The sequence below is a fragment of the Poecile atricapillus genome, chromosome 1 (genome assembly GCF_030490865.1).
Source record: "Poecile atricapillus isolate bPoeAtr1 chromosome 1, bPoeAtr1.hap1, whole genome shotgun sequence".
Classification (NCBI taxonomy): domain Eukaryota; kingdom Metazoa; phylum Chordata; class Aves; order Passeriformes; family Paridae; genus Poecile; species Poecile atricapillus.
In genome coordinates this window covers 132816392-132841858 of record NC_081249.1, presented here as the reverse complement: position 1 = coordinate 132841858, position 25467 = coordinate 132816392, and the positions used below count along the sequence as shown (strand labels likewise).

Sequence of the window (25467 nt, the reverse complement as noted above, 5' to 3'; positions counted from 1 at the left end):
GCCCAGGGCTGGGAACAGGAGTGCCTATGGGCTGGCTGAGCTCTGGTCTGTGGCCGCTGGTTCCTTCAGCCAGATCGGCTGTGCTGGCTGCATCTTGCACCTCTGGGTCTGGTCCCTTCCACCCCAAAAGAGCCCTCACAGAGCACCTTCCATCTAGGATGTTAACAAACTCCCTTGCCATCAGCAGACAGATAAGGCCTTGGCTACCTTCTGGGGAGATGATGTGCTAGAGCTGAGAGGAAATGCAGTATCCTGAAAAACATGTAGGAGATTGGTTTAGGTAATTTCATGGTTCCCCAGGTTTTTGAGCTCTGCTGTAGGAACACATATGTCCCTGGGTTTATGGACAATCAGTAGTTAGATCACCAGTGATGTCTGATTGCTATTCAAAAAGTTGCTGTGTCCCGTTTGGATCGAGCTCCAGTTCTTGCTGCAGGGCAAAGGAGAACACGGAAACAAGTTCAGAGTATCATGGCTCACATTGAAACTCTTGCAAAACAAAGGCTCCAAAGCAACAGGGATACTTCGGCAGACTCTTTGCTTAAGAAAGGAAAGCAGGAGGGTTAATGGAAAACTGGGTCTTAAGCTTGTTGTTGCCTTCCCTGTTTATACAAGTGACTTTCTGGATAAAGCAGCAGTTCCATAGGAGTTTGGGAAAGAATAAGGAAAGCTTTCTAGCTGATACTACCTCCTGGAAGTTGTAAGGATGCATTTAGAGCTTAAGTAAGGGAAAGCAGTTGTAGCTCTAACAATGGCATCTTAAGCAGAGAGTGGTGGAAAAACTAATCCATCTGGAAAAGCACAACAGGGCCTTGGTGAGATCTTTGCCATGTTAGGAAGCTGCAGATGATAGTCTTGAGAAGCTACCCTGTGAGCATGTAAGAAGCTACTTATAGGGTGGCTGCAGTGGAAGGCGGTCACCTCCTGTCCCTGGTGGGGTAGAGCTCCTGGGAGATAATTAGCCCAGACTTTTTTGTGGTGCATCTAAATATCTTTGTCTGCTGAAATGCACAGGTTGGTATCTACACTATCCCTTCTCCATTACTAGCAAACCTTGGATTAGAGTGACTGACAAAGCTCCTGTGCAGCTCTCCTGAACCAACAGCTGCTGCATCAATATCTGGAACAAGCAGAGCACTAATCCCTGGAGAGTTAAAGTGGTTTCTGTATGATAGGGAACAGAGAAACAGTAGCACTAGTAATGGTGTAGATTCCATGTGCAACAGTAGTTTTCAAATCACGAAAATGAAACAATTTGTCAATAATTACATTGTAACCCTTTTGCTACTAATCTATCAGCACCTAGGGACAGCTAGGGGAGTTACACACAGTTCTCTCTATTTAGACTTCAATAGAGCCTGTTAGGGATTTAATTCAATTAGAAAACACAGCCTAAGCATTAGAGAAGACTTCACTTCAGAATTCAGTAGGGTTTATTCTACAAATCTTAGATCAATGCCAATGATACAAGTTTTATGAATTCTCATTAAAAATACAAGTCAGTATAAAGATTCCAATAGTAATATAATGCATGATGATTCAGTTTCAAAACTTAAGGAATGAATCTGTGTTTTGGACCATGCTACAGAAAAGGGGAACACAATGTAGAAAGAATATTTAGTTTACCTCCCTTTACTTGAGGAGGGGCCTGTGCCTTATTGCCACAATACCTGAAAAAGCAGTATGAAGTGCATAGCAGCCTTGCCGGTACAGCCTCTCGGCAAAACTGTTGAATTTAGTATCATAGTCCTCCTCCCCCTAATTCTGGTCATTAAGGTACATTTTGATAGCCTGATATCATTATAATAACTTAAAGCTATTGCAACACCATCCCCAAAATGGTTATAAACATCAGTCCTAGGAGCTGTAAAATGTTCTTGTGATGCACTGACACTTTTTCGCCACGTTAACTATTTCACCCATTCTTTCCAGGAACACTAGACACATTCCAATTAAATGTGAATTAGTTCCGTATTCAAAACTCTTCTAAGATTTTTAAAAGTAAAGTCTCAGTGCAGTCTAATACTTAAATGTGTTGTTCATAGCTTCAGGCACAGTTAGAATGTAAATCAGACCTGTTTTCTTGACCCTAGCCCTCTGATATGATGAAAGGTGTGTTAGCTTTCAGTTGGAATTTGGCCCCAGAATAGCTAGACCAAATGCTTTGGATTGGGAGAGAACAAAACTACCTTTTTTTTCTGGGAGCTGCCTGCACTTACAAGGGGATTTGGCTTCATAAAGCCCCACCCACCCTAAGCCTAAATTTTAGAGAAAGTTTAGTTCTCACAAGAGGTAACTCTTGACAAGATGTGCACCTCATCCCCCAAATGCTGTAGTGCATCTGTTTACTCCTAGTGACATTTTCACCCTGTCAAGACCAGTGGGCATCTCTGGTTGAGCCCAGTCACTTCTTGTAGCAGAACCACCCGGACGGCGCAGAGTAGGGATCATGCATGGATCTGCAGCAACAGACAGGGAACGAGGCTGAACAATATGCACACACTTCTGAACAGGACTTTGGTGCAGACAGTGATGCTTAACTGAAACAGCTTTTACCAGAATGTTATAGCATAATACAAATTTTGGAAGAAAAGGGTCAAAAAAAGCCGCTGACTTCCACACACTAGAAAAAGAAAAACCCCCTCTTGCATAAATGGAGCAGCAGAGCACACAACAAGCACCCACTTGGCTACACCAATACATCTTTTCTGCTGTAGGAATTTTCAAGAATTATTCACCCAACATCATACTATCATGTTTGAGCATCATATCAAAATGTAGTCTTAAGTCATCATGCAGGTTTGAGGAATTTCTTCTACTGTACTGCACACTGCTGTGCTTGCTTTGAATACATATTGTCTGATTTGTCTTTGTAGCAGATACATCTTTAACAGTCACATTTAATCTGAAGTAAAAAAGTTTAGTAGCCCATAATGGGCTTTTGTCCAGTCAAAGTGACGAAAAAATACAAGGTTGTCATAAACTGCATATATTCTAGAAAAGGGGGTTACTTTGCATTTAAGTCCCATTTAATACAAGACGAGTTGGTCTGAAACTGTGAACTGTTTCTATTTAGAACAAAGTATGGCACAGATTCCCAATACCTACGGACACTGTAAATACATTTTTCTCTTTGCAATGATTATCAATTCGCCAAAAACAGTATAATAGTCAAAAGGAAAGAGTGAAGGAAAACAGACTTAGGAGAAGAAATAAAAAATGCCTTAGAATTGAAAATAAATGACTTATTTTGTAAGAAACTTTATTTAACTTCATTTTTAAAAATGCATTCTCTTCTCAGAACAAATGCCACCATAAAAAAAAAAAATATTGCAGTAGCACACACTTGCACTCAAAAGGAAACATGCAAAACTGATGGCTGAAAAAATTTTGCATAAAAATCGAAGATTTCAGGCAAAACTTTGCCCCTGTGTACCTTTACGGACTCCAGACCACGAACAGCTCTCCGTGCAATGTCTCTTGCTTCCAATTGGTGGGGAAACATATATGGCAGGAGCTTGTCTTCTGACAGCTACACTCTCCCAGATGTTTGAAGCAAAAACAGTCTCAGCTATGTTTTAAAACATCATTGTTAAACTGTTGCAGAAAGTACAAACGGAACCCAAGAAAATGTCAGAATCCAGTGAAGAAAAACTTTTGAGATCTACCCTGTGCCATACACTTCTTAAAAAAAAATTAGACAGAAAAACAAATTTTATTAATACACCCTCTTTAAGATTTTTATTTCTGAAAGCAGCTCTTTATGCAAATCAAAAGCAGTTCCTGAGTAACTGCAGTAAACAGTGTCTTTTAAATATATTTGCGCCTCAGCTCTTCCATTTTGGTTCTTCCTTTTCTCCCCAGTTTTCAAGTTTAATCTCAGTTCTTTTTCAAAAATGTGCAAGTTCAGTTAGCATCATTTCCAGAAGTCCACAGCTTGCAGTCTTCCTGCAACAACTCTAAGATCTGCACATACCTAGGCTGTAGTCCTACCCTATTGCAGGCTTTGCTCTCAGACCTGTACAGGATGTGCCCTCACGTCTTCTTCAGCATGCGCCGGGACTGCCACGTGTGGAACTTATTGTAGGCTGTCTGCAGCATCTCTTCTATATGACTTATCAACTGAAACAGGAAAAGGGAGAAAACATTGTCCCAGTTGCTGGAAAATAGATCTCCTCCCCTCCCTTTCAGGTGCATTCTTGTCTTTATTCACTAGTAATCTTCCTAAAATCAGAGAAAGGACCCTGAGGCTCCGTTGCAAAATATCCATAGAGAGAGCAATGCAGCGAGCTGCTGAGCTGAAAGGTCAGGGGGAAGCGACAACTCATTGTGCTGTCTGTTCTGGTATTCAGTCTGTGACCACTTCAAATCTAACATGGGGGGGTTCTGAAGTTGCTCAAGTTCTGCTTCATGGTGGAAGTGGAAAATGAAATGTGACTTCACTTTTCTGTTCTATCACTCCTGTAACTTCAGGTTACAGTTCTTGTCAGTTGCTGGCATCACTCAGCAAATTGGACAGGGAGAGATGACTGCTTAACTGCATACCCAATTTCCCTCTTCCCATTTCCTAGTCAACCAAAAAACTAAAATGCCCTAGGATAAGAAGTAACAAAGCTATCATCTGATCATAGTTAAGATTGAAATTATTAATATGCATCCACAGAATTAAACAGTACTTTTCCCTTACATTTGTGCTTAAATATTGTCTCCGAATCTTTTCTTGGAATGGGCAGAGCTTTGTAACCTGAAATCTTTCCAAGTTGCTCCTCATTTTCACAACCTGAGAGAGACAGAAATCAGTATTACAATATTCAAGAATTATAGTAAGACAGAAGCTTCATTTCCTGTAACAAACTGTTCTCCAGCAAAACACCTTATAACTAATTCTGGGGGCTACTTCAAGTTTGTGCAGTTTGAGGAAGGAAAGTTATTCAAGCATCAGTCTCTAATTCTCTTATTTTTGAGATAAGTGCAGTATGACTGAAAGTGCAGCGTGTCACTCGGATTATTACTTCCTTAATAAACACTATAAATAGATACAAGATATTCACAAAATATCTTTTGCTTCAAGCAAAGACTGTGGATTTTCAGGGCACATTTTGCAGCACACTTGTGAATGTATCTGAATGCAAATTTTTATCTTTGTTATCTATGTGAGGTCAAAAGCAACAGAAAAATAATTTCAATCAAAGACTTGGCTGTAGACAAACATCTGTCCTTGAAGGCAACTTAGTTCTCAAAAGCAGTGTGTGTTCTGAAGGTATGAGAGTGATTTTTGCAATGGATAGAATAGGGGAAACTTGCTTGTATTGTCACTGAGGAGGTTATTTCTTACAGCTGGGAAAGGGAGGTTTTAATTTTTGCATTTTAAACTGGAATGAGAACCCTGCAGCTACAACTGAGCTGCCCATTCTGTTTGAAACTGGTGGCTACTGCTCCTAAAGGGAGCTAACAGGGAGGCAGGGACAAGGATGATTTTAATGAATAGTACCAGCAGAACTGCTGAAGAAAAGAAGGTTTCATGTTATTTTATGACCTTCAGTTCTAGGGATGAGTAAGTGCTGTATGGATTTGAGGCATGTGTATTAGTTCTACACATCAATAGTGACAGCCATTCTAAACTATGGTCACTCTAAACCACATTATAACCAGGGCCATAAGAGGAAGCTCTGCCTTACCTTTTCTTCTAGGAATGGTGTGTTAACAGGGAAGCAGGACCAGAAGTGTCGTAGCAGTTCCCCTACTGCCACATACAAGTGTTTCAGTTCAGACTGAATGTCATTTGGCACCATCTCTGCAACAGGAAAAAGGGTTTTTTCACATCACTCAAATGAAAAATGAGAACTAGGTCTAATGAAGGAGCTTAGCAAGATACACTTCCCCTACAGTCACAGAAAAACTAGTTGGGAGGAACACTGAGGTGCCTCACACTTCAGCAGCAATCAGATCAAGACAATCAGCAGCTGTTAGATCAGGTCAGCTGCTATTTATGGCTCTGTACTTGGAATCTTGTGTGTTATTTAGGGAGATCCACGCCAGGCAAAGAATGGACATCAAACCCAATCCAGGATTAGAAGCAGTACATTTGTATTGTTCTAACAGTGTGGCAGTGCTGCTGCTGGCACCAGCACTGTGTTGTCTTCACAGCACAGTGCTAAGAACTCTGTGGTGGGTACTTCAAGTTTCCCCCTCTATTTTATGTTAGCAATATGGTTACAGCATGTGGAAGATGAAGAATCCAGACAGGAGAAAAAGAACTGAGTCCCAGACACCCTTAAAGAAGAAAGGGTGACAGGGTTCAAGAACAAGGAAAGAGCCACAAATTAAAAAACCAACAAAAAGTACAAGGGGTCGCTGAGGATGAGCACAGTGACCTGAACAGTGAAGATTAAATTTCAGGATGAGGCTGTTAAAAGAAAGAAGTGCTAGTCAGGCTCAAAGTGAAGTGTAGTACTCAATATGTCAACCAGGATGGGTAAGAAAGCCTCACCGCTGCTTGCTGATTCCTTTTCTTTGAGTACCATAAAGAACTCACACTTGCTCTTTCACCTGTCTGAATTACTTTCTGCTGCTTTCCAGACCAAGTAACACAAGACAAACTAGAAAACTAATAAATCCTGACAACAGGGATTCATCTGCTGTGAGACTCGAGAGACGGAACTCAAACTGGCAGCAATGTGACAACAGGGAAATGGGTGATTGAATGGAGGTGTGAGAAGGAAAGGCTGTCTGATTTGCCCTTGCAGTGTACAAGGAAGTTGCTTTTTTTTCACAGCAAGCTGTGGATATTAAAATGCAGGCTGCAAAAAATTTAAGTTTCAGATGATTATCTAGGCTTTCCTTCCTTAAGAGTTTTCACAGAGTATGCTGTATTCTATAATCCAGGAAAAAAAATAAATCAGAAATGCTGAACAACTAAAACCCTGTACCTGTTAGACAATTTGGTATCTATCAGGTGTTTCCTTTGTTACTTGCTGTGTAAGATGCTCTCTTGTTCACTTGCCTCAGCACTGGTGTAGCCATTACCACCCCCATGGTGTGGCTGGTGCCTTTCTTTTGTTGCTGTAACCCAGTACTACTCCAGCTACATGTTTCCATACTTTATCACTGTAACATACTCTAAGGAAGAGATGAAACAGCAAGCCAAGTAGTGCTGTGCAATGCAACAGGACATGATTAAAGCATCAGATATCCCAAATCCTTACGGTTTATGGCTTGCTGTGTTCCACCCTGCATAAGTGCTCCTCCAGGTGACAGGACTGCAATAGTGCTGGCAGCATCACCACTTGAAAGAACCTGGACAGAAAAAGAATATCTCTGGTCACTTTTTCTAATAAATTCTTTTTAAAACAAGAATACTTGAGCACCTACATGGAAGTTCAGGTTCTGCTCTTCTCCAGAATTAAGTGCTATAGCTTGTTTGCAGTGAAAACTCTCAAATTAATTATAATCTTTTCTCTACCTAGACCTTGAACTGGCTGTGCATTTCCTCTGAAATAAGACAGAGCATTACTATGCAGAAGTGTAGCAGAATTGTGGCTGCTTTACTTAGGGCCAAACTAGGTTTACAAGCAGGTAAATTCAGATGCTGGCTGGGGAGATTTGCCACAGGGCTTTACTGCTCTCCAGGCGCCAGCACAGAGCTTCTGTGCAGCCCACAGCAGACTGACAGGCTAAGCATGTAGGAGCAAAAGACCAGTTCAATTAAAAATCTGCTCACTGTAACCTCCTAAACTTCTCTGGGTGGGATCAGTACACTGGCCTGTGCATGACTGCCCTGCTTTACTATCTTATACCTTTACCATTTCCTCAAAAGAAGGCAGGAACAGAAGAATATAACTGAGCATCAGCAATGACTCAGTTTCCTATTGTGTAGATTTTAAACATAACAGCTCAAAAGGTACCACCTAAACCTGTAAAATAAATAATTTAACGGAAATTTGAGATAATTTACCATGAAAAGCTGAAACTTCAGTAGACATGAGACACAAAACTGTACAGAAATCAAGATGCTAAGCTAAGATGCAGAATTTTTAATTTGAATTTTTAATGCTGATGGAAATTTTTGGAATATACTTCCATACCTGAGTTAGTTTGGGTACATATGCTTCCATTTCTTGTCTAATACTATTAAATGAATTAATTATATCCTGACTGGTTGCATATTGCTGTGATTGAATTGGAGTTGGACCATGGTAATACCTGTGAGGTGAGAAAAAAGTGTTATTAGTAAGAGTAAAGCAAGAGAACAAACTCCTGGAGAGTTCTTCTACTGTTTCTAATTTTAGATGTTTTGCAACTGTTGACACTACTTTATTTATTGACAAAGTACAATATATTGCCACATGGGAAGAGGTTGAGTCAGGGATGGTAGGGCAGCAAATCACAGCTTCTGTTGCTAAATCCGTGATCATTATTTTGCCAATGAAAAGGTACCCCTGCCACCAAATTCTTAAAATATCATTACAATAGAGCAATTCACATCACTTTCAACTGCGACTAAGCTAAATGAAGTTAGGTGCACATGTGGAACTGGTCTCTTTCTGGTAATATTGCTCCTTTTCAGATGTTACATCTATGGTTCTCAGACTCAAAAGTCTAGAAAACAGGAGTGCTACTACTAGAAAAATCCTAGACCACTGAGCACTGAGCACTCCCAACTATCCCAAACACTTTTTTGCCTGGGAGTGGATTTTTCTTGGAATTCTATATATTTTCATATATGACATATTTTTCCACTGAAAGCTGCAATGATATGCTGAACTGTGAACAGAGGTCGGTTGGGCTTTCACTGAAATTACATGTCAAGGTCATTCAGGTTGGCTTACAGAGACTCAACCTTCTGAAAAGTAAGACGGAATTTGGCAGGGGTGTTGAACTAGATGATCTCCAGGTGTCTCTTCTTACCCCAACCACTCTGAGAAACAAAACTACAAATTTAAGAGGGAAATTGGTTTATGCAAAAACCCATACTAGGTTTCTAAACTTAGTTGTAACACACGTGAGTGTGGCATAGTGGGGACTAAATCAGCTGGTCCTGTGTGGGCTGTGATGAAACCCCTGATAAGCTGGCTCTGCTGAAATAGCTATGGATGATTTTAACTTACCTATCAGATTTCTTTAAGTTTAGTGCAATAGTTTTAACGCTATTATTCTTTGATAAATCTTCGTATTCAATGGCCTCCTGCAGTTTTACCTAAAATGAGCCAAATAATGATATATGTTACTAATGAAGGCACAAGTCCATACATCCAGTGCTTTCCTCTGGTGCACCAAGTTTGAGCTGAAGGGTTACTAAAACCTTAAAGAAAACCCAGGTAGGGAATGACTCATGCCTGCCCTCCAGAGGGAGTGATGCCTAATGTTCAGGATGGGCCATTTGGAAGACTTAGCATCACCGCTTTTTGTCCAGATTCTGGCTAAAATTAGACAGTCCCTACCACTTCCAAAAAGTGAACATAGATAATCATTCATGCTCTCTATTTATGTCCATCCTACTCCAGATTAGCAGAAATACTAATGATTTAATAGCTGGTGTATACGAATCTAAGACTAAAACCACAGTTATTACCCCAAGCTGGCTAGTGACAGCAGAGCTGTGGAGTATTAGCAGTGAAAGGTAACAGCACAGTGATATCAGACTTTGTACAACTGGAAAACTGTTTTTAAAGTCTCCCATTCTCCAGCTACTTTTTCACTCCCCTTTTCATCACATTTCTTTTAGTCTTGCTATGTAATTTTCTGCTCAGTAAAACTTGCAGCTTTTGAGGGAAGTCAAAGACTCCCAAACACCTAACAACACACGTATTCTACAAGGTTTTCTCACAATATAGCCAAGTTTTGAGTCTCTCTGACGTATTCTGTTTAGGCTGTCAAGGAAGAGCATTCAATTCAGTTTTATAGCAAACTTTACGGTACTCTCTTACACTTTGTGAGCTGCTCTGGTTAGTCTAGACCAGGATGTTGCCCTGTATTTCATTGTACCAGGTGTCACTACACTCTCAGTTCAACTTCACTTTAGATTCTGAATAAGATGAAGGCAGTCATGTGGCAGTATCAGCATCCCCTCTACAAACAACACACTTGACAGGTTAATATTGGTGCTTGAACACCAATATACTTTTCTGACGGATGTTCTCTAGAAGTTTTCAGGCATTTGAAAGAAAAACAAAAGGAAATGGGCTGAAAATAGAACTGCAGCAAATGGAAAGAACCAGATTTCTGAGTCCAATCTGAAGCATCTTGGAATGATTTACTTTCATTGGGCACTACTAAAGAGATAAACAGCACAATACTTCAATGTGTAACTTATTTGTGTTTACTAACAGAGGTAACAAGGCTTCTTACAGGCTGTCAGGTTGTTATTCTATATACTTCTAAACAAGGCTAAAAAAGTTTCACTTCAGATGTGGCATAAAACAGGTAAGGAACTTTCAGCAATTTTTTGAGACAGAGCTTCCAGTTCCATTCAGTTAGAATCACAGCAGCTAACTTTATACCTTTTTCAGTGGTGGCTGAAAGAAATCTGAATCCCTGGAGTTTCCATCCGTACTGCTGGTCTCACTGTAATGGTCATTTTGTGCTTCTCTTAAAATAGAGAAACAGCATTAAGAAGAATTCACCTCACAGGAAATTTAAGATACAAGCTAGAGACAAAGTAAATACATCTGTTTCAAAAACTTTATATGCATGTTCACATACTTTTTTCCCCTTATGTCTTAATTTCTAGCAATTGATGTAGACAGAAGGAACCAACTACTCACATTAACCCTGTCTGGCACAGGGGAAATTCAACAGCAGGGGAAGGTGCTGGTCCCTCTCCTCAGAAACAGCAGCATGCCAACAGTGCATGTGGGACACAGCAAAATCATGGCTAAATTAGAACCACTCTGTATACACAGTTATGCAACTGGGTATCAGCAGAGCTCTGGGAGCCCTGCAGTACAACTGTTCCAGGAGACCTATCCTGTTGTCACTTTCTGAACCGAGAAACAGAAACACACTTTGCCCAGAAGAGATTGCTTAAGGTGAAGTGTTCAATTTGTGCGAAACAGAAGAATGATGTGAGGGAGCCCAGCTAAACAGAAGGAAGTATTGACTGAGATCTCTCACAGTTAAGGTCTGTAGGGTTTGAGTAGAGTAGGTAATCCTTGCTGGCTGTCCATAAAGCAGCTGTAGAGCAGTTGACCTGAGAGGTGTTTTTGGTCAGGGGCAGGGTACTGCACCTGAGGAGTCTTTCATCTGATCCACCAATGCCACACTGCAGGAAGCCCCAGCAGACCTGCTCCTGGAAGGCAGGAAATAGGAACTCCCTGCACCAGACCTCACTTCCACACAGCACAGCCTTCTACAGCCTACTTCAGCCTTCACCAGGGCTAGACATCTAGGGTGGACACATTCTTTCCTTTTTAATCTGCTTTATATGATAACTCAGTTAAAAATAGCAGTCATCATTTCAAACAGCTCTGAAAAACTTCTATAAAGTAAAATGAAACCTAGAGGTATTTTCATTTTTAGAAGAAAATAATTCATTCATAAAAAATTAAAATAAAACGTTGTATGAATAATTGAAGATGTGCTTTTGTTTTGGAAATTGCTTAAAGTTTACACCAAGAATCTTTTACACAACACTGAAACTTACTGTTTCCTGAGGCCAGCTGCAAGGACCATGGCACTATGATGATTAAAGCGTTTTATGATGGCAGCATTGCTACTTTCTCTAGCGGACTTTGAGGCATTTGATGTAGAGGCCACAGAAGCAACACCATAGCCCTACAAAGAAAACAACATTAATTCCTTCCTGCCCCCAGAGCAGCAGGACAATTCTGTTTTCCCTTGAGTGAGGAAGCCACCTCCTCTGCATCATCATCCAGAGCATCATTTTCCTACCTTTGCCCCCACCATCTCCTCCTCATACTTTGAAAAATCTACAGTCACTATTTTATTCTGCTAACACTTGGCAATTTAGAGGTGTCAGAGAGACGGTAACAAGTCTTATACGGGTAATTTTATAAGACCATGATAAGTGAAAACAGAACTAGCTTAAAAAAAAATTAAGGATCCCTTGTGCGAAACAGGCACTGATAGCAAGGGAAAGACAACAACTGTTTTACTGAGTGCTTTTTTACATCTAGTGGGACACCAGCAGCCCACAGGCTAAAATATACCTGTCAGGAGGATGTGATACCACTAGAAAATTCAAAAAACTTCAAGCCTTAAAATGCTGGCAGAGTTCCCCACTTGCCAGGTGGCACTTCACCCCATGGGCAGTTTCATGCTTGCTGTTAACCTGCCTCAAAAGCAAATCAGGGCAGTTTGCAGAGCACTTCCAACACACCTGTCCTAAACTCATGGTCCAGTTTCAGGCTGCTAGCTTTGGACAACTCCCACAAAAAGAAAATGACAAAAGAAAATAAAAAAAAACACCACCAAAAAACTTAGAAATGCAGCTTCATTATTAACCTCAACTGAATAGTTTCAGTTAAATCAACTTCAGAATAGCACATCTCCAAGTTACTTCACATTATGGTACACCACTGATATGAATTGTTTTAACTTGTTCTTGGAGGCAGGTAATAGCTCCAGTTAGCCATAATTTTAGCAAAAAAAAGGTATTTGAAGTTAAACAATGAATCCTGTAAAAAGTGTCCTTCAGTTAGGCCAAATCAATGTTCAAAGTAAGAACAAACCAGACTTTTTCCTGTTTTGCGCTACTCTTCTGTACATTGTCACAGTCTAAAAGGTAGGAAAAACCCCCAAAATTTCACTTTAGACAAAAAAGCCAAATGAAAGAGTAATTCTTTAAAAAAGGGAAGTCCTGTATTTACACTCTGCACACCAAGGCAGATGTTACCACAGAGGTCCATGGGCACAGTCTCAATTTCCCTATACACACACAACAGTACGAATGTTGAATACCCAACAACTGCCTAGTAAGGGTTTTAAAATTAGCATTTGCAGTGGTTTTAAAAAAAGGATCCACTTAAATGTAACTAAGGAAGGGTTTCCTTTTGGATTTTTTGTTTGTTTCCTGGTTTTTTTCCCCCCAACTACTTACTTCATCTAATGTTTTATCTTCCAAAGCTGTTAAATCTATCAGGGGGTTTTTCACTCCTTGAGACACCATTGCTTTTAAGCCTGTGTGAAACAAATTTTAAAAATCATGGAAAAACTGTATCTAAACAAGTAGAATAACTATGGCATCACTAGGTTATATTTAATCTTTAAAAGAATACAAAGGTTCTGCACAGGTACAAATAACACTGGGACTAAAACTTTAAACCCTTTTCAAAGTTCCATTTAAAATAAGCAATAAATGTGGGAAGTTACACCAAAACATCTTCCTACTAATTAGCCCAGTTTTCACCAGCTTCTACACACCACTGAACACTGATAAAAAAAAATAAATTGAGATGCAGTTATAGTAGTGGGAAATGGGAAGCCAAAATTATGTTCCTTCTAATTTTGGCACTGTTCTGCTGCCCTGCCTGTGTAGTATGACAGTTTATATCTGGTGATACCTTTGAGTTGAAAATGGTTTTGCATTCCTAATAGAAGGCTTCCATTAGCCAAAATACACATTATGGAATGGTGGTAAGTGATCCCAACTCCCCACATTTTTGTATCATCACAAACCTCTCCCAAAAGTTAAAAAAAACTTGAGTCAGATAATATTTTAGAATTTCAGATTCTAAGACTGACAGAGAACAAGGATGGCAACTCCTCTGGAAAATCTGGACTAACAGGAAGCTCACTTACTAAAACCCCATCTATAACAAAAGCTGTACCTGTTGTAAATTGTGCACATACTACAAAACAAAACCTATTGTGTACACAAAATTATTCCATAGTAACTGATGGCACATAATCAATCTACCAGGATGGCATATTATAGAATGTGTAGTAAAGCTTATTTCTAGTGCTGCCATTTTCCAAAGCCTACTTTGTTCCAAGAAATGCTTTCACTATGAAACATACTCAGAACAACAAGGCTTTAGCTAACTTTCCATGACCAGCTGTAGCTTTCAGACACAACCACCTTACCTTTCTCATCCAGTTTGGCACATTCTGCAAAGAGGTCTTTTGAGCCTGTATTGAGCCTGTCCCGATGAAAATAATGAGACTGAAAAAACCGTGTCCAGAATTCCCTCTCGGTCATGTTATGTGGAACATTTTCTGCATATTTCATTTTCACTGTGAACAAAACCCAGAGCAATTACAAAGTGTTTCACGAATCTTAACATGGTATTTTATGTCACCATTTCTTTGATGGCTTGCTTGCTTTCTGGCTGCCTCTATTCATTCTTATTAAATGGAAGGGACTGCAGTAGTTAAGCATGAGCAAACAGGTACTCATTTATGCCTGTAAAGCTTTGAAAAGTGGATGTAACAGTGGCCTGAACAGTCTTGAACTGCCCCCACACTAGGGGCCAAAATTAATCAATGTTCATTACAGTGCACAGGAAATTATGGAAATCAGGTTCTTTTCCTCCCAAAGGTGATTTCAAAATAACAATTAATTGGAACACTGAGTAGAAGAGTATCATGGGACTCATGCATTTACTCTCTGTTTAAAAAACAAAAATTCAACACAAGTTGAATTTTTTTCATTTAATAAAATCAAGTTTTCATTTCAAAAGTGTATTTTATGCTTTTATGAAACTGCTCAAACTTATGAAACATAAGTTTTAAGAACATATGCTTCTTCCCATCCCTCTAATGAGGCAGGGAAAATTATCCAGAAGACTGGAAGATACAGTCCCTTATACTTCCAGTCTCAGACTAATATTTTAGTCTTTCTCCAATAAGTAAAAAGACCAATCTTAAATGGATGTGTTTGCTACATAAAACACTGCTCTTACCTGCAGGGTATGTCCGAAATATAGATTCAATAATATCTGAAGTCAAGTTGTACCTCAGCCCGTTGCAGCCATCTGTCTGAGGCCGTACATCAGCCTGAGAAAAAGCACACAGGGGAAAAAAACAGTCATGTCTGGATGCTTTCTCTAACTGGAAAAGGAAAAGAACTGTCATCTTGCAAGCAAGGTCTGCTGCAGGCAAAATAATTTTCTTCCTCCAGTAATCCATAGCATATTTGATCATACATAGGTATTTTAGAATGAGGAATGAACCAGCAAACATGAATTACTTTATTATATTTGCCACTTAAGGGATGATTTAACAAGCAGACTGCAGGCTTTAGAAAGCAAGGAGCACTCCAATGGTCAAAACAAGGTATGCTTAATTAATTTATGTTTATCCTTGTGTCAAAGTAAAAGTAAAACTAAGTAAGGATACTGTATATACTTCATGTTTTATTGTTCACTCAACAATTCAGCTAATGAATAATCAGTGGCTATAATGAAGTGACAAAAAAGGATTTATGGCTCTTACACCTTATTCCCTTGTACACTAGTAACATCTTAGTATAACTGATAAGTAACACTGAATTTAAAGCTTGAGGGTTAGCTTTAGTCAGAACTTTGAACTTAGATCTCAGTGATCTCTTTAGGAAGCTCTGGAGAAGGCGAGTGCTCTGTCCAGTTCTCAGAAACAGGAAAAGTACATGATTGCCCAGGCTGCTGCCTTTTCCTCCTCTTCCTGTGTACCTCAAGCCTAGCTTCTGTACCACCTTCTTCCTAGGCTAACTCTCATTCTGAGCACAGCCAGTCAGATTTAACATTAATTGGGACACACAAATATCTGACGTTTTCTTCTTCACAAATGCAGGACACAAACATAACCAGTTAGTTTAAAAATGCTTCAGTTTTGAAGCTTTGGTGGGTTTACTCTTCATTGTGGTTTGTTTTTTTTTTAACATTAAGGTGTAAGAATAATGGGAGACAGGAAATCAGATCAGTCAGACTTGTTTGGCAGCTGATTCAGGTATTCCCAAGGGAGAGAAAAAAAAACCAAGTGGTTGTACAGCAACTAAATTAAAACAATTCCTACCTCCTCTTTCCCTCCCAAACCTACTGTGTGTCATTACAAAGGTGGAAGTGGGATTCCATCTAAAGAGTCCCATCTGTGAATTTTGTTGCAGAAGCAGAAATATGTCTCTGCGTGAGGAATCTGAAGTTGTACCTAAATTACTTTTAGACTGCACTGAAATTACTGAAGCATAGTTTCTACAAATGGGTAAAATAACTGAAAGTTAGACAAAAAGAGAGACAGAATGAGCTTTCAGATACACAAGTTGCTCTTCAAGTAGCTGAAAGCATGTATTGGTTTAAAAAATTGGGAAGGAAATAAAACCCTTATGTGGAAAAGTTCATTTATGCATGTCAATGCTGCCATAGATATGCTTTTTAATTTATTGAGCTCATACACTTTAATCTAGTTATGTGATATATTCACATCACTCTGGTATAACAGAAGGCAGAGCAGCAGGACAAACATTGTCTGCCTATAGGCAATTTAAAGTTCAAATTGGGCATCTTAAACTGACAAAATTTTGAGGTTCCAGATTAGCAGGAAACTTTTTTTTTCCCTCCTTTACACTTGGAATAGCAGAGAGATGTTGAAGAAACAGGAAAGTACATTTACATATATGGGAATAAAGTGCATGAGCAGAACTCTCACTTTCCCCAATTTGTTTGGTCTAATAGCCTATAAATTAAAGGTTCAACGTACCAGGAATGCTGCAGAGATGCCCACATCCTGCTTATGAGGTGCTGCAGAATTATCCCCTGCATTCAGGCTTAAACGGTTGGCCCAGAATTCTTCAGCACTGATTACTTGGCTCACAACAAGGTCTTTATAGAGCTGAAACAAAACAGGATCTTCTTGCAGCATTCTGGTGAAAAAATGTAATGAATAGAATTGAAACAGTGAAGAATAAATCACTAGTATTTCCACAGCTAACACAAGTTCACAAAAGGAACAGAAACCAACTTTTCTTTCAAAATGCTGTGCATTTCTTAACAAGACTATGGAAACAACCAATGTTAATAGCACTGTTTGTCTGAAAAGACTTAAGAGATGGATGTTAACACTGAAAGCTAGGAAATAGTAATGCCTAAGAAAAAGTTAATGAGGGATTTGTGTCTTGTCTTAAAATATTCTGTGGTGCTTTTGTGTCTTTGCACACCAGGACTGGAATTTCCTGAACTGTAAAATGATTATTCTCGCTGTTCCGTAACAGAAGTATGATGGGGGAGAAAAAAAAAGACAAGAAGAAGATTTCAGCGCTGTCCAACCCTCAGTTTAAGATTTTAAAACCCAGTAGCTACAGATCTCTATTCTAGTGTAAGAGTATAGATCACAAAATATGTATGGGATAAGATCCCTTAAAACATATTACCCCAATGGTTGTTCATTTATGTTTGTGTGGTAACGGTAGGATCTTGATCCCTTAATCAGACACAGCACAAGTGTGAGACACACTCCATGTCACTACTTCCACCAGGGAGCAATGTTTACAAAAGTTATCATCCAGATATCAGGTATCACTATCCAAAATGCAAAGACTATGCACCTGAATCTTCACTCATGTTAAAGCAGCTGTTTTTACAGCTGTGTACCTTATTAGAAACCCACTGGGCTATTTTCAGGGAGGTGTGCATGTGTGTTCACAATCTGCCAATAACTTCACCAGCATCTACCTCAGGGTCTTGATCAATTGCAAGCAATGAAAAAATCAGGAGTCTTATGGATACATGGTCTAGGGATAAACTGCAATTTGGACAGAATGAAAGCCTTTAGCTGCTTTAAGGATGAAGTAGGACGAGGTGGAAATGAAAGCTTTGTGGCAGGATATCCCTATTGTGTTTTAAATACCAGGGTTTCTCCAGTTTTTCTTATTGTCACAAGTAAGAATTAGTGGCAATTCTTACATATAAGTGCAGCTGAGAGCAGTCTGTTATTCTGGTTATTTCATTAAAGCTTGGAATTTTGGTACGTACCCAACTCCCACATATCAATAAATGGAGGAAATGCCTCTGGATGTACCCCTCCACAACAGGCTGGATCTTTTCTGCCTTATCTGTTGCAATTAATCTAATGAAACCTCATCACCAGACTTGGACTTGTAATCAAGAGAACAAACTATGGCTGAGTACATGCAGGGATTCTGTCTTTTCTGTAACTAGAAAAGCTCCAGGTATTGCATGGTGTGATGCTGTAGAACTCCATTTAAGGAGGCAAAGATTCAGAGCTAAGACTGCTGGTGTTCTCAGCAATAATACTGTCAGAAATAAGGCACATAGCATAAAGAAATTAGTATGGGAACAGTGCCAAAGCAGGCAGCACTGCTGCAGACCTTAGTGGTTGCTGCAGTACTGGAACCAGTTAATCCTGATTGTGTCACAGCTGCAGCACAAGGGCTCTTGCCCTTCTGCTGGAAAATTTCCTTGTTAAGATCAAGTCCATCCCATGAGGCAATGCTCCCATGTTTTAAAAAATTTAGCTTTAACTTAACTATGTTCAGAACTAGAGCAGTCTTTGGAAATGGAAGCCATTAGACACAGGATTCACAGCAGACACTAGAATGAAGTGAAATTCATCAGGGGAGATGCAGAGAAAAGAGCTCTGCAGCCACAGGGACTAGTTTAACAAACATTTTAAAGGAATTTAAATATATCTCAAGAGTCCATTTGGGAAAAGGACTTAGGTCCTCAACATCTTCTCAAAACATTTCTTAAAATAAACATCCTGTATACCAAATGACAAACTGCAGCCTCTCAAGTGAGATGCATGAAAATACCTACCAATTTAGTAGTGTATAAAACATCAGAAAAGATTTGAGGGGCAAATGAGGCTGTATGGGGAGGAATAAAAAATCACCAGGTTCCACAAAATTTCTGGAAAAGGAAAAAAAAATCTTTCAAGCAGCTTTTCTAATTGATACATATATATTTAAGAAGACTAAAGAGACAGACTTCTAGCTGGGTGGTCTCCTCTCATAGCTATGGATAAGAAAGACCAGGTGGCAGCCAGACTGGCTGCCTTTACACCTCAGGAATGTGTCACTAAGCACACAAGTGTAGTCTCAACATGTGACAGTTATGCAAGTCTCAAGGAACTGCCTCGAAATTGAAAGCAGGGAGATTTTTACTAGGGAAACAAGGGCTGTATCATTCATGATGGTGAAATAACAATAGTTAGCTAACAGTCAGAAGGAAAAAAAACCCAACAAACTTTTAGGCTGCTATCCTTTTACCTGTTCTTCTCCTCAAGTTCTTTATTAGCTTTCCTTTTGAACTTGGGCAACAGTTGTTGAAGAAGATCCTTGACTGCATCTCGCTCCTTCACTGCTGTGCTTTCATTGGAGAAGTGGAAGTTGGTTGTGTCCCCTGCATGCAATACCAGCTGCAGCTGAATTTTAGCTTTACCTTCTGGACTGATTTTCTGGCCTAGATTAGAGAGAGACAGACAGTAAGCTTATACAAGAAACTGTCTTCCCTGGAGTTTTGCTTATAAGCAGTTATTCTCATCATCCAATTAAATACCATTATCCTGTATGTGAATTGCAGCTGTGAAAAGGGAACAGTGTTTTTCCCCTTGAATTAGTTTGAACCTTGCACCTTGTTCACTCTAAAATACCAGACACAGACAGTAGCAGCCTGTTGCTCAATATCCTTCAGCTCCTGCTCAGGAGTCCTGATTCATCTTTGCATTCCCCACAGCATCCATTAGAAAACTGGTGCAAATGAGGTTGTCATCACCTGGACACTTTAACCTGGAACCAATCCAGGTGGCTGCTGAAAGGTGACCTCATTCCCCCTTTCTACTTCTTCCTGCTGCATTTCTTGTATGATTGCTAGTGTTTGTGCAGCAAGCTGAACCAAGGAAATGATCCACTGAAAAGCAGCCCCTTTTGTTTTTCCAGCTGGCCCAGCTCCTGCTGAAGGACACCAGCAGTAAAGCAGAGGTAGGGTGGGTAAGATCAAATCAGGATCCCAGTTTCCAGTGGTGAGCTAAGTGCAGTTAGCCACTAGTGCTCTCCAAGTCAATCACCAATGCCTCCAAGGTACTACTACACCCTCATGACTCAGATAAGAAAAATCTAATTGCTGCTTCCCTCCTCATAACCAGAGGGAGCAGAGGCTGGGGCACTTATGTATCCTTATGAATACATGCTTATGTACTGCCATAGTGACTTCAGTGAAGCACTGCAAATGGCACTAACCTAACTTTTAGTATCAGCCCTTTCCCTAAAGCAAGTGGGAGACAGGAACCAGATGTCAACACTAAATCACCTTCTCTATTACAAATTTACAGATACAGCTCACCCTTTTTTTATTTCAGATGACAAAAAGCACATCTTTCATCTAAACTGAAAATACTTCAATGCCTATACGTGTATAATTTTAAAATACAAGCTGCATAAGTGTAAGTTAATAGCTAAATAAAACCTTCACAAAGTTGATTATTATAGGTGAATGGGGCTTTTAACTTCTTATCACTTTCAAATTTAAGAAAAGATCATCTTAGTTCTGATTCATCACACACTTCTGATCATACTGCAGTGTTTGTATGTGACTTTAAACAGCAATAATCACTAAAGCACTACAAAGTGATGCACAGAACTTACTTTTTATTCCTTCTTTGGCATTAGAGCATGTGAAATATGAGCACTAATTGGAGCCAGAAAGCATGCTATAGACATTTACTGTTTAGTTTTGACTTGTAAGTACTTTGCTGCTGCAACAGCAAATGCTTATTTAGAATGTAACTAGCTAGGCCAAACTACAGAAGCTGACACTTCTGAAACTATGGTCTGTTGGATGAAAATAAAACTGAGTTCATTTTACATGAAAAACGAAACAGCTTTAGATACTGAGTTAAACAGATGACATGCCAGATAGTTTCTGTGTTAGACTGAAAATCCTTTACGCTTCCTTGATCCTCCTCCCACCCTTCCCTCCACAAGCATATGGCATAGATTATTTTTCTGTTCAATTTATTACAGAAGTTTATCAAAGTTAATAGTAAATGCAGTGTAAGTTAAACATCTGAAGACTACAGAAGTTCTGTAGTAGCATCCTTAAGCTGGTGATACTTTACCACAGTCCTGGTCTCTGCTGCTACAGAGTACCCTGCCAGAGATCCAGGACCTCTCAAGCTTCCTGAGGTAGCTCTAGGTAGCATTATATGGCTGGTGAGCTTTGTATGATATTTAGAAATCCATGGCAGCAGCGCTGCCTGCAGCAGGAGTGTCACTCACATTTGATGTCTGCATACATGTGGCTGACGGTGAAGCGGTCCTTGCCCTCAGGTGCCCACGCAATGCGTTCAGCCATCAGGTATAGGGCCCCATCCTGCTTCTTCTGACGCACCTTCTTCACTATCAGCAACACTTCTTCAGATGATGTTGCCATTGTGGCTACAATGAGCTATTAAAAACATACAGTTGAGCTGATTATCTGTAATTATTTTTGCTGTAACTCTTTCACCACTCCTATCTATGTTGAAGTATTACAGCCCACATTTACATGTTCATGCCTATATCATTTTGGGAGTATTTCAGATAAACATCCTCCCCTCTTTCAGTACAATCAGCAAATTCATTTAAACAAAATACTCCCAGCTACCTAAATAATTCATCTAATTATATTGCTGATACTGCTTTTGATCCAGTAAAAGACCCACAAATGTTACATTTAAACTGATGACTAAATTTTCCTGTTTTCTGTCCCTTTACTGGTTTTTCAAGTTCAGAGGAATACTGAAGCTAAGCAATGACAAATTCCAGATCTCCTCTGGCATTGGCAGCAATTCCCATCTTCAGTGGGAATGGCAGATGCTAAGTCATTTCAGAAAAGGGAAAGATACAAGGTATGCGAAAAATCATGGATTTTCAGTTCACTGTGCTAAAGATAAGGTAGTCCAGTAAGACTCGGGTGTTCTTCTTGTGATGGGTTTTGCCCAAGGCTTGAACAATGTTTTGTACGCTTGACTGCAGCTGGCCAGTCCCTCTCCTCCAATGCCTGAGGAATTAATGTTACACCTATTACAGCACAATGATAATTCTGTCAGCAGCCTCAAACCAGCAAGCCTTTGGATACTTGCTGCATTGTTCTCCCCAGAAGTCACTATCATTCCTCTCTCCAGGTCCACCCTTCAGCCTTAAATTTTTCAAGACCTAAAGGATGGCGAGTATTACTACACTCTGTCAAACATACTATTGGTACACTTATCAAAAATGTACATCTTTGGTAAGTTTGCTGAAAATATTTAGTATGTCCAGTTGCTGTATTTTGTGTATCATGACCTTTACTACTGATATGCAAAATAATATTTTTCAAATGCTGATGTGGATGTTTCATGTGCTTTAGAATACCTGTAATATTTGCTGGGACCCACGCCAAAGTTCAGACTGTAACCTGCATCAGCTATCACACTACTAGTAGGTATCACAAAATGGTAGTTCTAAGCATTTAAATTCACATATTTATTTTCTTCTTAAAAAACCCCATAAAAAACAACAAAACACCAACCAGCAGAATGATAAGGCATTTTATTCTGACAATTTGGACAGTAGCACAGCATTCTCTTCAGCAGAAGTCTTACAAGCTCCTGTGCAAATGAGTTAAGTAACACACTAGATAGAAAGACATAATGGCAAAAGGACTCTGCACTTACACTTCACTCTTTCACCATTCCAGCAATCCAAGGCTTTGCTATAGAGTTCAGTCATGCTGAGCTGAATGTGGGGTTTTCACATCAGCACCACTGCAGCAGTCACTAGAACACGCTGTGCCACATTCAGAGCATCCTTGGTAATACTTCTTTCTCAAAGAAAACTGCATGGCATCATTTCAGGACTGTTCCCTAGCATAATCCATTGCAGTCTCCCAGCAGCATTATTCCCTTTCAGTGCTATTCACACAACCATTTTATGTAGTTTCCTTTTGCAGGTCTGCAGTCTCATCAGCACCTTATCCTTACTGGGAAAAGGCACAGACTCTCAGAGACTGGAAACCTCACCACGTGCAAGACTAGAGATTTGATGTTTTTCTCCCTTTGTTACTTTATAGTCCTTTAGGGTCATTATTATCCAATGCACTGGAGGCAAAGCCACAGAATACAAAGGAATTAAACCTGTACAGAACAGAAAGAAAAAGGAAAGCATTTCCACAGTCAGGCTCATTCTGATGCCAGTTTCTCTGCTTTTCTACCACGCCATTTCACCTACCTGCACCCAGTCTTTCAACTACAGAAGCAAAGAATCAGCAGCTACCAACTTCTCCTTTAGAGCCGCTCTAGTACCCTGCAGTGTGCAATCTGTGAGAGCACAATTATCCTGCAAGTGGCTCATTCCACCTTCTGGGAGGGTGAGCATGCTGGCTCATACTGTTCTTCTTTCTGTCACTGGTGTACTTCCTTTTTCCTGCAGTAATTTACAGTGGTAGTGGGATGATACAACTCACAAGCACAGTAAGCACTAACCACAATGGAGAAAATCCTGAGCTGTCTTTAGAACTACCTCAGAAATAAAAAATCCCTATTAATAATAGGGATTTAGGAAGGTTACTGTCTGTCACTAATGGAAACAAAATGGCTTTGTGCTACAATAAGTACAGCAAAAATTCTAAAATAGGAATCTTGCTTCAGGATTCCATTCCCTGTCTCCTACAGGGAAGGCTACATCCTTGCTAAGCAAAGCACACACAGTACACAGCTCAGGTTCCTTTTTTTTTTTTTTCTTTGACGTGTAAGGCTTACTATGCAGCAGAGAGCCATCAATGATGTATTTGTGCCTGCCCAAATCTCATAACCTCTGCATTTAACATCTATAGTTTCCAGGAATCAGTACTGTAAAGGATGACACTGCTGCTGTGCAGGGCAAGAACTGCCACATGCACACAGAGAAATGCTTTTATTTTGCGGCTTTAAGTGATAATTTTAATTTGCTGCAGCATTAGTGTTCTTCAGCTGCTGGTTCAAGTATCTTCCAGAATAGGAAGGTCAGACAGTTTATTTTAAATTCCCCAGCAGCAGGGCTTGGTCAACAGTTCTAAAAGCACTTGGAACCATGAGGTACAACTTGTCATCAGGACTGTCTTGGGGATGTTAATTTCAGATGCAGCTTACAATGGGCAAGGTCTATCAGGAAGCTTCAGTGTTGGCACAGACCAAAAGAAATGTTCTGTGTGCTTACCCACGTACAAACCGACCCCTCCTAGCTTTGTGGGAGCAAACACAGCTTCTGGAAATACCATCAAATTCCAACAGCTATCCTTCCTCCATTGCAGTGAATCTTCCTAACCACTTTTAAGACCAGGTTTCTCCACTACCAGCATTTCACTCCAGTCTCTTCCCACAATGGTTTTGTCGAATTCTGAGCAGAAATAAAGGAAACGTTTGCACGTTTTAATTAATCCTGACTTGGCCAGGGTGGGCACGGGCTGGCAGGCAAGCTCTGACAGATCAATGCAGGCCCTGCTGCTGCTGCTGGTAGGCTTCCGCTCCCCGCAGGCAACAGCAGAATCATGGAATATCTGTGCCAATGGCCCGGTCTGACCCGCAGCGGCACAGGGACGCTGCCAGGTCCGGGAGCGGGCAGAGCAGCACCCCGAGGGGTGGCAGGGATCTGTCAGCGGGATGGAGAGGCGGAAGCACTGCCGCTTGTCCTGGGCACGGCGTGGGGGGATACACGGTCCTGAGGGGACAGCCCGGCCTTCCCCCGCTCCGCATCACCCGCACTCCGGGAGGGATGTCACCCTGCCACGAGACGGGCCCGAGGACATCCGCACGGTCCCGGCGGGGTCTGCCCGGTCCCCCGGCAGCAGGCGGGGAAGGCGCTGCCACGGCACCTCTTTGTGTGCCGCCCGCACCGGGCCAAGCGCGGGGGCGAAGCCCGGTGCCCCCGGCCGCGGTGCCTCCGGCGCAGCGCTGCCATCTGCCCGCCACCCCCCGCGGCCCCGGGGAGCGCAGATCGGCGGTGCCGCCGCCCCTTTCGTCCCTTCCCTCACCGCACCTCCGGCCCGACCACCATCACACGTCCGCCGGGCAGGGAGGAAGCGCCGGAGGCCAAAGGCCGCCGCGGCACCATCGCGACGCGGTCCCGCCGCCCCCGGGGACGGATCGCCGGGGCAAAGCGGCCGTATGCGGATCGCGCTGCGAGGCCTGCCCGGCGCCGCCGCTCCCCCGCGCCCCGCGCCGACGGCTCTTACCGTGCGGGTTGCGCCGGGAGCTGCTCCGAGTGGGAGCGGCGCTACGGGGGTCGGGCCGCGGCCGCCGCCGGGGCCATGGGGCGGGCGGGGCGGACACGTGACCGGAACGGGCCGCGGGGCGCCGGGGGGGCGGTAGGGCCCGCACCACGTGACAGAGGAGCGGCTCCGACGCCGCGCATCCCGGCGGTCACGTGGCGCCGGCGCCCCTCCCCTCGGTCACGTGGCGGCCGCTCCCCCGTCGCCATGACGGCGGAGGGCGGAGGGGGCAGTTACGCGGCAGTAAAACGGTACCGGTACCGCCCCCCCCGCTCCCATCCCCGCCGCGCCCGGCCCGGCCCGTCCCCCGCCG

The 25467-nt window shown here is 41.4% G+C and overlaps 1 protein-coding gene across 6 annotated transcripts; it reads right to left on the bottom strand.

Moving 5' to 3' along the window:
• Positions 1-1415: 1415 nt before the first annotated feature.
• GTF2H1 (general transcription factor IIH subunit 1) lies at positions 1416-25439 on the bottom strand. 6 transcript variants are annotated; one of them, XM_058863846.1, is made up of 15 exons: positions 25119-25439; positions 21167-21335; positions 19160-19352; positions 16633-16795; positions 14862-14955; positions 14044-14193; positions 13058-13137; positions 11642-11772; positions 10500-10587; positions 9108-9196; positions 8085-8202; positions 7206-7296; positions 5679-5794; positions 4688-4780; positions 1416-4122 (listed from the first exon to the last, which is right to left on the bottom strand). In XM_058863846.1, exons 2-15 carry the CDS (start codon positions 21318-21320, stop codon positions 4036-4038), a joined length of 1647 nt encoding a protein of 548 aa, XP_058719829.1. In that variant the 5' UTR covers positions 21321-21335; positions 25119-25439; the 3' UTR covers positions 1416-4035. The 6 variants fall into 6 exon arrangements, with proteins under 6 accessions (XP_058719829.1, XP_058719811.1, XP_058719821.1 ...); XM_058863828.1 differs by lacking the exon at positions 25119-25439 and adding an exon at positions 24923-25103; XM_058863838.1 differs by lacking the exon at positions 25119-25439 and adding an exon at positions 22585-24913.
• Between the last annotated feature and the right edge of the window lie 28 nt (positions 25440-25467).